The following is a 16792-nucleotide window of genomic DNA, read 5'->3' on the forward strand; positions in this document are numbered from 1 at the left end:
AGGTTTGCACCTCAAGAGATTTGATCCCTCTCGGCACTTGATAGATTTGGAGTTAATATGGATCTAGGCGGGTTTCAGTCGTGTGTGGCCAAGGAAAATCTATCAAACATATGATTGATTTTATCTATAATATGTAAATACATCTAATAGTAATATAATCATTTTAAATATGCTAAATATGTCAGAGATTTATCCGGTCATTTTAATTTTAAATTTTCTTATTTACCTTAGTTTGTTGAGATGATAAATATTGTTAATAACTTTAATGACGAAAAATGAAGAAATAAAATTTTTGAATGCAAAGTGACAATGTAATAGTGTGAAATGATAGAAAATGTGAATAATAAGAATGTAGTCAATTACAAATAGTCTTCATTGTGATCAATCTCAAATTATTTTCTTGTACTATTCTTATTGCCACCCTTGTTAGTTTTGTCATCTTTTCATATCGATTATATGAAAAGGACAGTTGAAATCATAAACCATTTAAATATTTAGCTTGAGCTATTGTAGTAAACATCATACCTTGTCTCTCTTTCTCTCCAGTAGTAATAGGTTGAATTACTATAACACAAAAATCAATTTACATTGTCAATATTTTTTTGTGCTTACAATGAAATCAATGCACGTTGTTAATCCATTCACTTTAAAAATAATGTAACACCGTACATCCAATTACATCAAATCAGAAATCGACATTTACACTGAAATCAATGCATCTAATGCAAGAAATCAGATAAGATTAGAAAACAACATATACATTGAAAACAATGCATCTAGTGCAAGTGAGCAAATAGGATTAGAAACCAACATCTACACTGAAATCAATGCATGTAGTGCAAGTAATCAAATAGGATTAGAAATCACCATCTACACTGAAATCAATGCATTTAAAGCAAGCAATCAAATAGGATTAGAAATCATCTACATTGAAATCAATGCATCTAGTGCAACAAATCAAAATATAATTAGAAAATCAACATCTACATTGAAATTGATGCATCTAGTGCAAGTAATAAAATAGGATTAGAAATCACCATCTACATTGAAATCAATGCATTTAGTGCAAGCAATCAAATAGGATTATAAATCATCTACATTGAAATCAATGCATCTAATGCAAGTAATAAAATATCATTAGAAATCAACATCTGCACTAAAATCAATGTATATAGTGCAAGTAATCAAATAGGATTAGAAATCACCATATACACTGAAATCAATGCATCTAGTGCAATAAATATTCTTCCCTCTCTTCCCCATCCATCTATATCTATATCTCCCTCCATCTCTCCTTATTTTTCTATCTATCTCACCCCCCAAAACTCAAATGCTCTCTCACTCCATATCTATCAATCTCTTTGTCCCTCCATTCCTCCCTCCATTTGTCTCTTCTTCCCTCTCTTCACCTTCCATCTATATCTCTATTTCCCTCTGTCTCTTTATATCACCCCCAAAACATACATTCTGTTTCTCCAATCTATCTATCTATCACTCCCTCCTTTCTCTCTCTCTCTTCCCCTTCTGTCCCTCTCCCCCGCTTCTATCTCTCTTCCCTCTTGATGTCCTCTCTCCATCTCTCTCCATCTTCCTTACCACTCCCTTTCTCTCTTTCGACCTTTCTCTCTCTATGTCTTTCTTCTTACCTCCATCTCTCTTTCCTTCCATCTCCACCTCTCTTTCCCTAACTCTCTCCACTCTCTCACATCCTCTCTCTCTCTCTTCCTTCCTCTCTCTCCCTTTATCTCCCACACCCCCCCTCTCTCTCTCCAACTCTGTTACTATATGCCTCTCTCTCTCCTTCTCTCTTCCCTTCTCTCCACCAATCCTTCTTTTTCTCTTTATCTCACCCCTAAACATACACACGCTCTCTCCCTTGTCACTTCCTCTCTCTCTCCACTTTTCACTCTCTGTGCCTTTCTTCTTCCCTCCCTCTCCCCCCCTCCAACTCCATCTCTCTATCCCTCCCTCTCTCCTCCTCTCTCTCAAGTCCTTTCTTTTGTCCTTCCTCTCTCTCCCCTTCTCTTTACCTCTCTCTCTCTTCCCCCATCACTCTCTTCCTCTCTCTCAAGGCCTCTCTCTTGTCCTTCTCTCTCTCTCTCTCTCTCTCTCTCTCTTTACCCTCCAATCCTCTCTCTTCCCCCATCACTCTCACTTTCTCTCTCTCCAGTTGTGTTACTATATCCCTCCCTTTATCCTTCTCTCTCCTTCTTTCTTCCTTGTCTCCATCTCTCCTTTATCTCTTTATCTCACCCCTAAACATACACACTCTCTCTCCATCTCTCCCTTGCCGCTGCCTCTCTCTCTCCACTTCTCAGTCTCTATGCCTTTCTTCTTCCCTCCCTCTCTCCTCCTCCAACTCCATCTCTCTATCCCTCCCTCTCCTCCTCTCTCTCAAGTGCTCTCTCTCGTCCTTCCTCTCTCTCCCTTTCCCTCCTACCTCCCTCTCTCTTTCCCCATCTCTCTCTTTGTCTCTCTCTCTCTTCCCTTTAATCCTACCACTATCTCCCTCTCTCTCTCCTTCTATCTCTCCCACCTCCATCTTTATGTCTCCCTCTCCCTCTCTTACCCTTATTTACCTCTCTCACTCCTCTCCCTCTCTCCTCCTCTCTCTCAAGTGCTCTCTCTCGTCCTTCCTCTCTCTCCCTTTCTTTCCTATCTCCCTCTCTCTTCCCCCATATCTCTCTTTCTCTCTCTCTCTTCCCTCTAATCCTACCACTATCTCCCTCTCTCTCTCCTTCTATCTCTCCCACCTCCATATTTATGTCTCACTCTCCCTCTCTTACCCTTATTTACCTCTCTCACTCCTCTCCCTCTCTCCTCATTCGCCGTCTCCCCTATCCTTCAATTTATCTTCATCTCTCCCTTGTCACTCCCCCTATCTCTCCACCTCTATCACTCTATGTCTTTGTTCTTTGCTTCCATATATATCTAGTGTTAAGATATATATATATATATATTATAATATAACAAATTTAATATTGTATTAATCCAAAGTTATTAAATTTAATAATATTAATATGAATATTAGATTTAATAATAATAATATTTTAATATTAATATTAATATCAAGTATAATAATGTTTTTTGCGTGGTATTAATATAATTTCGTCGATGAATTTAGTGAAGGGACTGTGTAGAACAAAATACTTCAATTGAGCATCTATGCTGAGAACATCGGGAAGGAGAGCGATGCGCGCTAGGGTTTGCGAGAACGGACAACGCTGACAGAGGTTGCAGGAAGGTTCAGACGAAGGCTAGGCCTCTCAGCTCTGCGGGGACAGCGTACCCCAGCTTGCAGACACGGGTTGGTCTTGGGGATCTCAACAGCAAACGAGATTCTGAACCCCAGAAAACGCCCTGAGCGGAATGGGGGAGCCAAGGGGGGGGGGAGAGATCCCCTCCTTCAAAAACGTGGTAATGGGTGAGACCAGCAAAGAAGGAGAACAACACACGGAGAAGGAAGGTTATGCCCCAGTAATGGGTAATCTGTGGCAGAAAAGAATGAGAGGTAAATGCCTACCTAGGGCTAAAAAACAACCAAGGTATGTGGTTCCCCACAACAAGCTAGAAGAGTATAATAGCTACATGAAAGACCATGCCATTATATGCCGTTTTGTTGGGTATTGGCCTTCTGAGCGGGAACTCTACAGATGGATTGACCAGCGATGGCGACCTAGGGGACAGGTAGATCTCAAACTTGGAGCCCAAGGTTTTTTCACAGCAATCTTCTCCAATCTGGAAGATAAGGACAGGATCTTTGAGGAGGGACCATATTTCTTGAACAACGCAGGCCTGTTCATGAAATATTGGGAAGAGAGATACAATCCGGAAAAGGAAAAAATGCTTGATGCACCAGTTTGGGTCAGATTGTTTGGGCTTCCTAATGAGTTCTGGGACCCTGAAATTCTGGAGGGAATAGGCAATTCGATTGGGAGCTTTGTTAAAATTGCAGAGGCTACGAAACGAGGTAAGTACAATGCTTATGCGAGAATCTGTGTTTACATAAATCTGGCAGATCCCCTCCCAGAAAATGTCGAAGTAGAGTATCATGATGAAATCTGGAAGCAGCCAGTTGATTACGAACATATCCCTTTTCGATGCCGCATCTGCCATGAATATGGCCATTTATACAGGAAATGTACTCTGAACAAAGAGGAAGAATCCAAGAAAAGACAGGAGGATCAACAGAGAAATGCTGAGAAAGGCTTTCAACAGGTAGTAAGGAAGAAACGACAGAACAAAGAGGCACCAAAGACCCAACCCCAGGAAAAACCGAGCAAAATAAATAATCAAAACAAATTTCAGGTACTGCAGAGTGAAGATGAAGATTATGAAATAAACCTGGAAGATGATGAGGACCCGGAAAATACCCCCATGGAAATAGCGGGAGAGGAGAAAGGTAAGGAAAACGAAACAAATATAAGCAAAGCAAGCAGAGAAAAACCAGAGGAGATGTCAACAGAAACAGAACTGGAATCTAAGATGGAAGTGGAAAACCCGCCTGAAAACGAAGCAGAAGAGGAGAAAATTATGAGAAGGTTACTCCAGGAATGGAAGTATCTGGATAGCAGGTTCATACCTGAAAAACAAAAACAGTTGTATAAGGAAGTTTTCAAGAAATATAAAGAGAAAAAAGGAGAGCCTCCGGATAAACCAACCATGACAGAAAGCGAACAGGGGAATGAAGATAAAGGAATGGCCAACTCTGGCAAAAACAGCAGGAAAAGAGGCCGAAAAACAATGAGTGAGACCATCCAGACGGTGGGAGAAATTTTGATAAACTCAGGTAAGGTGATACCTCTGTCGGAGGTATTCTTCCCCTCATACAAAAAGTTTTAAATGATAGTGATCAGTTGGAATATTAGGGGTTTGCATAGTAAAGGCAAACAGAGGTATCTGAAGGATAAGTTGAAAAAAGAGAAACCTAGTGTTATGATCTTACAGGAAACAAAGATTTTGATCCAGCAGCTTGAAGAAATAATAGAAAAAAGTAGGTTACAATATCAAGTGATTGGACAAGATGCAATCGGTTCTGCAGGAGGTATTGCAGTCCTGTGGAACCCCAATGAAATCATCATAGAAAGCTGGTCCAGTATGAGCGGCATCCTCACTGGGCTAGGTAGGATAGTAGGAACCAATCATCAGGTGGTCATCTCAGGAGTCTACGGCCCTCCGACCCCTGGAAAAAAAGAGCAGTTCATAAACAGTTTCAAATCGGTCCGCAGACTTTACCCTGAAGCTGCTTGGATCATTGGGGGAGACTTTAACCTGATCAGATCCTTGGAAGAGAAGAAAGGAGGGACTAGAAAGAGGGATCACTTCATGGACAATTTCAATGATATGATAGCAGAACTTAGGCTTGTTGACGTCTAGACCATCAATGGGATCTACACGTGGAACAATAGAAGGGGAGGTAAGAACCAAATTGCTTCCAGATTAGATAGATTTCTGGTATCTAAAGACATCATGAACAGAGATGTTTTTGTGGAGGCCAAAATCATTCCATCTCTGGGATCAGACCACTGGCCGATTAGATTAGAGGTGGATATCAAGAAGATTCAGGGGAAAAGACCTTTCAGATTTGAAGCCTTTTGGTTGAGGGACCCTGATTTCATTAAGAAAGTAGAGGAGTGGTGGAATCAATGTACTAGTCAAGGCAGATGTAGAATGCATACGTTCCAACTTAAGTTGAAAGAGCTAAAAAACAAAATAAAAAAATGGAACAAGGAGGAATTTGGCAATATTTTGGAAGATAAACAAAAGCTGGAAGGGGAAATGGCAGATCTTCAGCAGAAGATAATTTTGGAAGGTAGAACAGAGGAAAGCATCAACAGGGAGGGGGTAATCCTTGGCAGATTGGAAGAGAGACGAAAGCAAGAGGAGATCCTATGGCGCCAGAAATCTAGGATAAAGTGGTTAAGAGAGGGGGAGAAAAATACTAAATTCTTCCACCAGACAATGATCAAGCACAGGCAGGGAAACAGAATCCTTTCGATCAAAGACAAGAATGGGGAAAGAGTGGTAGAGCAGAATGAGATTGAACATGTCCTGATGGATTACCACAAAGAGATGCTAACAGAACCCCAAGTGGATAGAACGGGAGCCATTCAAGAGATCTGCTCAGCCATCCCCAGTCTGGTCACTGAGGACCAAAACAAAGCGCTTATGAGGGCCGTGACCCTAGAAGAGTTGGAGGAAGTTGTGAAGACTATGAAAAAAGGGACTGCTCCTGGGCCGGATGGCTTCACAGTGGACTTCTACCAGGCAGGCTGGCATTTCTTGGGAAGAGAGATACTGGATCTAGTAGAAGAATCAAGGATAAATCAAAAGGTATGGCCTGCTCTTAACTCTACCTTTTTTGCCCTCATCCCTAAGGGAGACAACTTAGAAGAGGCTAGTGGCTTCAGACCTATAGCTCTTTGTAATGTCATTTACAAAATGATCACATCCCTGATTGCCAAGAGACTAAAACCCCTCTTGGACAATTTAATCTCGGCTGAACAAACAGGTTTTGTGGAAGGAAGGCAGATACTTGATGGGCTGGTGGTAACTCAGGAGGTAATCCACTCTCTAAAGGTTAAAAGACAAAAAGGAATGCTGATCAAATTGGATTTGTCCAAAGCATATGATAGACTCAACTGGAAGTATCTGGAAACTGTCCTGGAGAGATTTGGTTTTCACCAAAGATGGATTGCTTGGATCCATAACCTGATCTCCTCTCCTCACTTTTCTATTCTGATTAATGGAAGTCCCTCAAAAACTTTCAATGCCTCTAGAGGCATTCGACAGGGAGACCCATTGTCTCCATTTCTATTCATTCTAGCCACTGAAGGACTAGGTCGATTTATTAAACAGGAAAGAGCAGCAAACAGAATCAAAGGGTTGCAACTTTGGGGAAACAACCTGCCTCTAACACATCAACAATTTGTTGATGACATTATGCTGTTCGGGGAACCAACGGTAAGAGAAGTTCGACATCTTAAGAGAATCCTAGACTTGTTTGCCAAGGCTTCTGGGTTAGAAATTAATAAGGACAAATCATGCATCTTCATCTTCAACACAATGGATCAGGTCAAATCCCATCTAATTAGAATTCTTGGATTCAAGAGGGGAGAATTACCTACTAAATATTTAGGTAATATTCTGGACTTCACTTCAAAAAAGGTGAAAAACTGGCAAGGGGTTCTTGACAAACTAAATAACAAGGTCGCAAATTGGGCTTTCAGAGTTCTGAATATTGCTGGCAGAGTGGTTCTTGCCAAGTCGGTCCTTCAGGCTATTCCTATCTACCCATTAGCGATTATGGCTGCCCCAGCAGGGGTTTGTGCTAAAATCAGGGAAATCATAAGGAAATTCATTTGGAGTGGTTCTGATCAGAAGAAAAAATGGGCCCTGGTCTCGTGGAGTCAGCTAACAGAGCGAAAAGAAAAAGGAGGATTAGGTCTAAGGGACCCGGAAATTCTTAATAGGGTTTTGGGAGCTAAATTGTGGTGGAGGTGGCTCAGTGGTGGAAATGATCTATGGAAAAACATATGGAGGACTAAATACAGAATGCCAAATTCTCCGGCCGATATCCTAAGACAACAGGAAATCCCCAAAGGCTCCTCTATCTGGGAACTTGCCTCCCAAAACAGAGATCTGATTAGCAAGCATACTTTCTGGGAAATCAGGGGAGGCAGTGAAGCCAACTTCTGGGAAGATAGGTGGCAACAACGAGAAAGGCTGAACAACAGTCAGGACCTCCTGCAGATCCGAGGTAGAATTGAAGGAAACAGATCTAGTGTTAAGGATTATTGGAAAACAAATGAACTGTCGGAGGGATGGAGAGTCTGGGAGGACCCGACAGAATGGGATCGTGAACTTACCCCAGAGCTCCAAGAACATTACAGAAAAGAAATGGGATCAAGGAAAATCAGAGAACGACATGGGAAAGACATCCTCCGGTGGGGATACTCTATGAAGGGGATATTTACAACGAAGGAGGCTTATTACTTAATGGATTCTCAAGACAGAGGTGACAGGAATTTGGAATGGAAAACAATCTGGGAAAGTAACTGGTGGCCAAAGGTGTCCATTTTTGTTTGGCTAGCTTCAAAAAACAAAATTCTGACCTGGGATCGTATTCAGAAGAAGGGATTCATTGGCCCCTCACGATGCTATCTATGCAACAACGATACCGAGACTAGAGATCATCTGTTGGTCAAATGCCCCTACACAGAGCAACTTTGGAGGACTACTAAACGACTGTTCAACAAATCAGGATTTAATACCAGAGAATTTACTGAATTGGTTTTCCAGTGGAGCAAGGAAACCTTTCATTGCAAGGTTGTCCAGAGGGCATGGAACCTTATCTCTACCTTCATACTATGGATGGTCTGGAAGGAACGAAATAGGAGGGTATTTCAGAATTCTGCGAAAGGTCCAGAGGTAATTTGGGATCGGGTGGTCGAGAGTATGCGAGAGACTATTCTTGTCGAGAAATGGGAGAATGATGACTGGAAAACTAACTCGGAAGAACAGGAAATTTTGAACAAGTTAAATCTTAAAATGGAGATGGTTCACTTTAAATGTTCGACCAGCCAGGACATGCGAACTCAAAGTCCAGACAAGTTCAGGTATCCGAGAGATCATTTTGTCAAGCTAAACTTCGACGGGGCCTCGAAGGGGAACCCGGGCGAAGCTGGCTTCGGGGGAATCTTCAGAGACAGCAACCACCAAGTAAGGTGGATTTTTGCAGACTGGGGAGGGCAGATGACCAATAACGAGGCCGAGTTCTGGGCCCTGCATCAAGGTTTACGTATTGCCATTAGGAACGGCTATACCAACCTGGAAATTACAGGGGATTCGAAGATTGTTGTGGACATGTTGAGGAGGCTCAATAATGGGCAGGGATGGGAGAAAGTCACCAAAAGCTGGCGCACTGCGGGCATTATTCAAGAAATTGCAGACTTCATTAAGCGCATCGATTATAGACTCATTAGCCATGTTCGTAGAAAAGGGAACCAGACTGCGGACTGGCTAGCCAATTGGGGCTGCAGAGGACGTGGCAACACCATGGATAGCCAATGGAGAGCTGTGGAGGGTAATCGGGAATGGAAAGAGTTGGCGGACTTAATTAAGGCCGATCATGATCACGCCACAAATGACAATGAGCGGATCAGTGAGCTGGACTAATAAGGGGAGGTGGAGACCTCGTTTCAAGGAAATGGTTCAATTAGGATTTGATACAATCATCATTTCAGATTGCAGGACGAAGGATCAAGATCTCGGTGGCAGTACAGCGACGGCGGGTGGAGCGGTTGGGCAACAGTACACACAAGGTAAGTTAATTAATGTTCGAACTATGAGAGGTGAAGGCTGCGGTACGCCTGACCTCACAGCAGAGGGGATTAATAAGGATATGATGGCAGAGTGTAGTGGTTCACCGGCGAGCTACCGGCGGCATTTGACAACCGGGCTAAATGGATTCCCCAAGGAAAGGAATTTGATATATACTCAAAGCCGGCTGAACGTGAAAGCGTTGTGCGTGTTTCCAATTTGGGTAAGTGCGGAGGTTCCCATCGAGCGTCATCAGAGAGCAGTGAACACACCAGGTAACCAGAGAACGAGGTGCGTCCGACCGTCGGACATTATGGAAACCAGACAGAAGCTAAGGCAGATGGAGGAGAAACAGAGTGTCGGGGAGGATAACAGAAGCCGTAAAGGCAAAGTTATTATGCAGCAGGATCCACCTTTTACAGTATGGGAAGTTGAGGATGATTCGGAAGAAGACACAGCCCTGGACGCAGGAAGTGAATGCAGGTACCACCACAAAAACTCGGCGGAGGAAGGAAAGGAGCAGACGAAGGCAGAACTGTCTGATTTACAGGACTCGAAGGTCCGACGCTACGGCATGAGGAAGCGTAGCTCGACACCTGACAAGGAAAAAGACCGGGACGGAAAACGAACCAGAAGCCAGAAGGGTAAAGGTAAGGTGGAAGGGGAGACTTCCAGGCGTGACCAGGGGAATAGAAGAAAACAAAAAGAGACTGTTAACCATAGAATTCGCAGGGCCGAAAAGGCCTTCATCCGCAATTCCAAACCTGCAGTTCGCAGAGTCATGCAACATCTGGAAGAGGAATCTATTCAGGAACAATCTGATGAAGAGATGGAAGAATGGGAATTTCTTCTCCACGACCCGGGTCATACTAGAGGGCGCATGTCATTATTTAAACAGTCTCTCCACATCTACTGGGTGATGAAGGGGCTAATGGCCAAAGCGCTGGAGCAGGTGGCAAAAGAAATGGTCGCTCTGGCTAAGGGGGGTCCAGACATTCGCAGCGAATTGACCTTCCTTCGCATAGCAATGGTTAAACAAGACGAGAAGCTGGAGGCTATCCAGCAGATGCTGAATCGAGATCATCCAGCGCCAGCGGAAGCAGCAAACCAGCAACCTGATGGCGGCAACGAATGATATGAGATATGTTTAGAAACTGTAGCAATTTTTTTGGTTTTAGCTTTGTACCTGTTAAAGATAGTAAAAAGCATGTAGTACAGAGCAGTAGCTTTAGTCATAGCTTTAGTAAGTTTCAAGACTGCATAGTTTATCTAGCTAAGACAACCAGACTGTGGACCTTCTATTTTTGGGCTGCAATTAAAAATTATAGGTGGAATTATGACCCGGTTTCCCCTAGAGGGCGGGCAAATACTGATTCTGATATGATGTAATGTTCTTTTGATCGAGTAATAGAAAGAGTACCATCCTAGCTTACAAAAAAAAAAAATATAATTTCATCGATGGTATTTGGCCCATAAGCTTGGTAAATAATTAGGTGTTGATTTCTAATCCTATTTGATATATTTTTATTTTTTCACCATACGTCTTTTATGTTTATTTATTTAATATACCTCTTTTATAAATATGGTATTTGGCCCATGGTATTAATAATAATTTTCCCTATGGTATTTGGCCCATAGGCTTCACCTAAATAAAACCTTTTTTTTTAAGTTTTTGTAAATATTAAGAGGTCTAGGGAGTAAATAAAAAAAGAGGTTTTATTTATTTACCATACCTCTTTTTTTAATGTTTTTAAACCTCTACATATTTTAAATTTATATTGTGTTTATACATAATAATAATGATTAGATTGATTTTTAAATAGGACCTATATTAGATTTATTTATATTTTTGTTTTGGACAGACATACTTACACATTGCCTACATACTGGACTGTAGAATATCCTTCTCGACATAATGATTATATATATTTTATACAGTCAAAATAACATGGACATTACAAATTAATAAAATTATAGGTTAAAAGTTATAGATTAAACATGGACGGACATACTTACACGTTGCCTACATATTAGACTGACATACTCACACATTGCCTACATATTAGACTGTAGAATGTCCTTCTCGGTACAATGATTATATATATTTTGTACAATCAAAGTAACATGGATATTACAAGTTGAAACTAGTTAAATCTGTTAAAAATAATTTTATTAGTAGTTAAATTTCATGAATATTTTTTTGTTTTTCTTTATTAAATAATTAAATATTGGTAATTTTAAAATTTACAAATTATTATTAGCATCCAATTATTTTTTAAAATAATTAAATTCATGAGTAAATAGAAAATTTACCTATACCTAAACACATGTGGGTCTCATGACTAAGAATAATATGTTCTCTCGTAAATCAAGTGGATAGTAGAGAATGTATAGGATTGATATGAATATGTATTTTATGCGATCATTTTTGACACAATTCATCAAAGTGGACCGAGTTCAAGCCACGATTTGCTATTCCAAGAATTAAAAAGTTAATTTTCAATGACAAGTATAAAGCGGCCATGCAATAGTCTTGAGGTGTTATAAATCTATATTCCCACCTCATAGATTGTGCCTAGAGTGGGTATTTAGGCATGCTCGAGAAATCAATGGGCCATCTCCATTGCATCTACAATCCCACAAGCTGAAAAGTATGTGCCACAAGGAAATATTAGAATTCAACAACATTATTCAACGCTTAGAAGCAAATATTAGAATTCAAGAACATTATTCAACACTTAGAAGCAAATATTAGAATTCAAGAACATTATTCAACACGTATAAGCAAATGCCCAAATTCATTTTGAAACTAAAATATGTAAGGTAGTATAAAATTGCATTTGCAATTGATGTTTAAAAAAAAATGTATACTCACATGAAAGAGATCATAATTCAAGAAGACTATCCAACACTTACATGTAAATGTCTGAATTCATTTGCAAACGCTTATGTTCATTTTTATGTGAATAGGTATTTATTTGTAAATGTTTATGTTTATTTTATACTAAAATAGTTAAGGAGGGTGAATGAGTATGTGGTATAAAATATGTTCAAAACTAAGGTGAATGAGTATTTGGTATAAAATATGTTCATTTTGAAGTGAGAATTTCGATGATTATGTTATTTTTAATGGATTTTTTTGTTATTTTGATGGAAATTATGATGGTATAAATTTCTTGATAACTGTGATTATATAATACATATTATATCAGTGAATTTAGGAAATCTTCATATACTTAATATATAATATAGATCATATTAATCAATTTAATTCCAAATCAACACAAACATATAAATAGAATTGAAGATTCACTCTAAAAAAAATAACATTTTATTATAACTATATATATTTATAAACATTCCACCATTAACACAAATTTTTACAAATTGCTAATCTTATATTAAATATAATTATGTTATGTAAAAATTAAATTTATATTTAAGTATTAAGGGGCTTTTGCAGTGTATTATATTAGATATTTTTTTTTGGATTCCACTGCATTAAGTAAATCATTCATCTATAACCATGTTCATGAAAAATATGCAATAAATGTTAAGCAGACTATTAAAAAATTATAAAAAATTAGTGAGTTACCAATACATCTCAAAAAAATGATCATAAATATATGACTTAGTGTAGTTAAATCTTAAAAAAATATCTAATAAATTTATATTTAAAAATAAGAATAAATTTATATTTAAAAAAATGATTTTTTAAATATATATATATATAAGGATGGAAGGAAGTTTAAAACAAGCTGTGACTTTTGAGCGAATAAATCTATTCTTATTGATCGAATATGAACTATACTGATCTGTTTCCATATAAACAGAAAGGTCTGACAGTAGAATTTTATCGATTCCATATTCATACGGTGTATCTACAAAAGTCTAATCTGTACAAGCTAGCAGCGTAATTTGTGGGTACGGATTATTTGTACAGATAAGGCAACCGCAATCATTCTTAAAGTCAAACCCGATACTATTGGCTGACTATGACTATAACACAATAAGGCACTTATTTGAGAACAAGCTTGCAAGCGAAGGAAGCTGACTATGTTCAATACTCTGACACGGATTTTTAGCTTCTTGTTCAAACCAGCGGAGAAAATATGAGACAGTGAGATCATCGTGTTCAGTCCCAGGGAGCAACTGAGCATTCCACTGGTTTAATGGAGTAGCGAGACTGATCATTGCAGTAATCGTAGAGCAAGTATTTGCTATTCACCCACCTGTAATTTTCCCTCTGCTTCTTCGTCAGAGTCCAGGCCACGGCCTCATCCCACCAGTGGCTTGCACTTGCATTCTTATCGTTAGCACAGGGCAATAGGGTTGTATTGTCATCCTCCCATTTGCAGCCGAGGCCATGGAATTTCTTGTACGATGACACGAATGGAGCGGCAGTCCAGTTGGTCTTCTCAAGCCCACCCCTGGTTGCCCAATTGTCTGCATTCCAAATGCTGGAAAACATGTACATCCCCTGTTCTTTAGGGAACACATCGCTCGTAGCCTCAGTGTGCCTGTGGACTCTCAGAGGAACTTGGTCTACGAAGAACCTGCAAAGCCATTGTATATCTTTATGAATTATTCTCGAACAATACATAGAAACAATGATCATGAGAGCAATAGTGATACTCTAAAGTCAAAGGAGGAAAGGAAGAAAGACACAAAATTTAATACACAGTAACATATAAATACTGATCATGAGAGCAATAGTGATACTCAAAAGACGAAAGGAGGAAAGACACAAAATTTAACACTAAGAATAACACAAAATTTAACACGAGGAAGACACAAACACTGACACAAACACTGATAATGAGAGCGAACACGGATCATGAGAGCAATAGCGACACTCAAAAGGCAAAGGAAGAAAGACACAAAATTTAACACACAAAATGCTGATAGCCATACTCAAAAGACAAAGGAAAAAAGACACAAAATTTAACACAGAGTAACAGAGATAGGCTCTTCTATTGATCAACCAAACTTGATTTATTTAACATGCTCACACTATATTCAACCAAACTTGATTTATTTAACATACTCGCACACACTATATTGATCAACCAAACTTGATTTACTTAAAATACACATACACACTAAATTTAGACTTTTCCAAATATAAGAGATGCATCACTCAACTTAAATTTTAAATTTTACTAAATATTCATGCTGAAGTAATTACTATTTCCAACCCTATAAACACTTAATATTCATGCCAGAGTAATTACTATTTCCAACCATATAAACACCTAGATCTTACATATAAAGACCTAGATCTTACTAAACACTTGGATCTTACTGGATCTTCATATGGGATCAATCACTATTTCCAACAATATAAACACTGATCGTGAGAGCTTTAGTGATATGCTTACACAATTTGATGAGAGTTCCAGAGGATGGAGTAAGTGTGAAACTGTGTCGTTGGATCGAACCAGAGAATGTGCCTCTGTTCCCTTCCACCCACACCCTTTGCATAGATGTTTGTCTGCAGAGCATATGGCTCTCCACTTCTGTTCCCCAGAAACTCAAAGTCCAGCTCCTCCCTATTCATGTCGGTGTTAGAAGACATCTGCAATCAAGTATCAGACAAATAAAACAAACCACCTATTAGACCATCATTTTTTAGAGAAAAACTTTCGCCTATTAGATCATCATTTTTTTAGGGAAAAACTTTCAGCACCTGAGACCCTTCCTAGAGGAGATTTTTTTTCTAATTATCATCATGATATAATCACAATAATGTTAACCTTAATCGAATCCATACAAATATCTCGCTATAAGAAAGTGTCAAAATCAACTAAGAGCAGATTTTATAAAATTTAAGCAGATGAAACGCACATAATAAGCAGTGACAACTCCTGCAGAGTCTCCCGGTACGAGCTTGAGCTTCATGCTAAACCATCCGAATCTGTACTTATACTTGGACTTGAACCCAGAACCTGCACAAACCAGAGATCATCCTCATCATTAGGACATTGATTAGTTTATTCATTGAAGAATACATTACGGCCGATATTCAAGCTCAGCATGCTGATTAACATAACGAATCTTGAACGTTTACCTTTCAAATTTCCACTAATCAAGTTCAGCAATTATTTTGTTTACTAAAAAAATGTTGACCATATAAATACCTGAGTTCTGGTCAAGAACCAGGTGCCATACTTGGCCATTTTCAGAGGTCCTGAAATGATCCTCAGCCCACATTATCTGAAAATTATCATCAAAAACCTTAGCAGATGAATCATCCCCCTGGGACTGGGAACAAACACTAGCAATCAGACCACTGAACACCAAGAACAAGAAACTCAATCCCACTGTTCTCCAAGTCCCACCCATAATTACGAAAACAAAAGAAAGAAGCAGTTGCTGAGTGGCTACTGCTCAAGTGCTCAAGGCTGTGGAGTGACAGGCCTACCAGCATGGATATAAATAGGGCGGGCTAGCCCGCTCCATCACGGCACAGTAACCCATACGCCATACGACATCTGATACTGACGTGAAAGCGTGAAGTCTAGGGTATGGGAACTCGAGATTCGCACCGCAGAGATCGATCACGGGTCGTCCTGTGGATGCTATTAATCAAGTTTACAGATCGACATGTATTTACGTAGCCATTATTTGGGCCTCTCTGTGAATCAACAGGAGTCTAATGGTGGAATCCACAGAGGGCTGCTGTCCGGGCCACCACTTTCCATCTTTTTATTGATTAGGGTAGGGCCCCAAGAGCTGCCCATAATATAAGGTGGGCCTTCAGCTCTGATAGAATTTATAAACCTTGCTCTATCCCATTGCCCGTTGGAGACATGCATACCATGCTGTGTTTAATCTTCCAACAGTTGGTCTTCTCACCTCAGTTAATTACTCATTGATGAGATTGAAATTTTGTGCCCGGCCTCGATGATGGCATGCTCCATTCACATGTTATTTTTTTGTTCTGCCATCATATTAGGTCTTCATACCAGGGTCCATGATTATGTCTCCCATTCTCATAAAAATGAGCTGTTCTGCCTCCACTATATATAATGGGTCCTCCCAAATACGCTTGGAGTTTTGTGCTCCATTACCCTTCTGGACCCTACATGCAAAGTAACGGAGTAGGATGGGAATTTTATGGTCTGATTTTGTCAGAAATTTGATCAGAAAGTTTTGGGTGGATCGAAAGTTCCTTACATTAGAACTTTGTGTTAAGTGGTTTTGCAGTTTTAGTCAATCCAGACATTAAAAAACTGAAACCTGAACATCGAATTCTGATCTGATCACTCACAGGAGAAATGCTTTGGCTTGAGTATCGTTTATTAAGCTTCATTACCCTATATACAATTGCACAATTGCAGTAGTCTAATTAGAATGTTTTTTAGTCTTGAAAATCATGAAAATTTTGGTAATATTTGTTTCAATATTTTTGGTGCCCCAGAAGTTTTTGATAGTGCTGAATCTATTTCCATAATCAAAAACATGATTC

At 39.5% G+C, this 16792-nt stretch overlaps 2 protein-coding genes across 2 annotated transcripts; one reads left to right on the plus strand and one right to left on the minus strand.

Moving 5' to 3' along the window:
• Positions 1-5778: 5778 nt before the first annotated feature.
• On the plus strand, positions 5779-9177 carry LOC149219676 (uncharacterized). Its single transcript, XM_089386884.1, has one exon. The coding sequence runs from the start codon at positions 5779-5781 to the stop codon at positions 9175-9177; it is 3399 nt and encodes a 1132-aa protein (XP_089243010.1).
• A 3909-nt stretch (positions 9178-13086) lies between these two features.
• Positions 13087-15745, minus strand: LOC149219677 (putative xyloglucan endotransglucosylase/hydrolase protein 8). The gene is made up of 4 exons (XM_089382648.1): positions 15462-15745; positions 15169-15269; positions 14703-14899; positions 13087-13877 (listed from the first exon to the last, which is right to left on the minus strand). Exons 1-4 carry the CDS (start codon positions 15664-15666, stop codon positions 13457-13459), a joined length of 924 nt encoding a protein of 307 aa, XP_089238774.1. The 5' UTR covers positions 15667-15745; the 3' UTR covers positions 13087-13456.
• Between the last annotated feature and the right edge of the window lie 1047 nt (positions 15746-16792).

This window comes from Pinus tabuliformis, chromosome Q, assembly GCF_031772625.1.
Source record: "Pinus tabuliformis cultivar Carrire ecotype Pingquan chromosome Q, CPIR1, whole genome shotgun sequence".
Lineage (NCBI taxonomy): Eukaryota > Viridiplantae > Streptophyta > Pinopsida > Pinales > Pinaceae > Pinus > Pinus tabuliformis.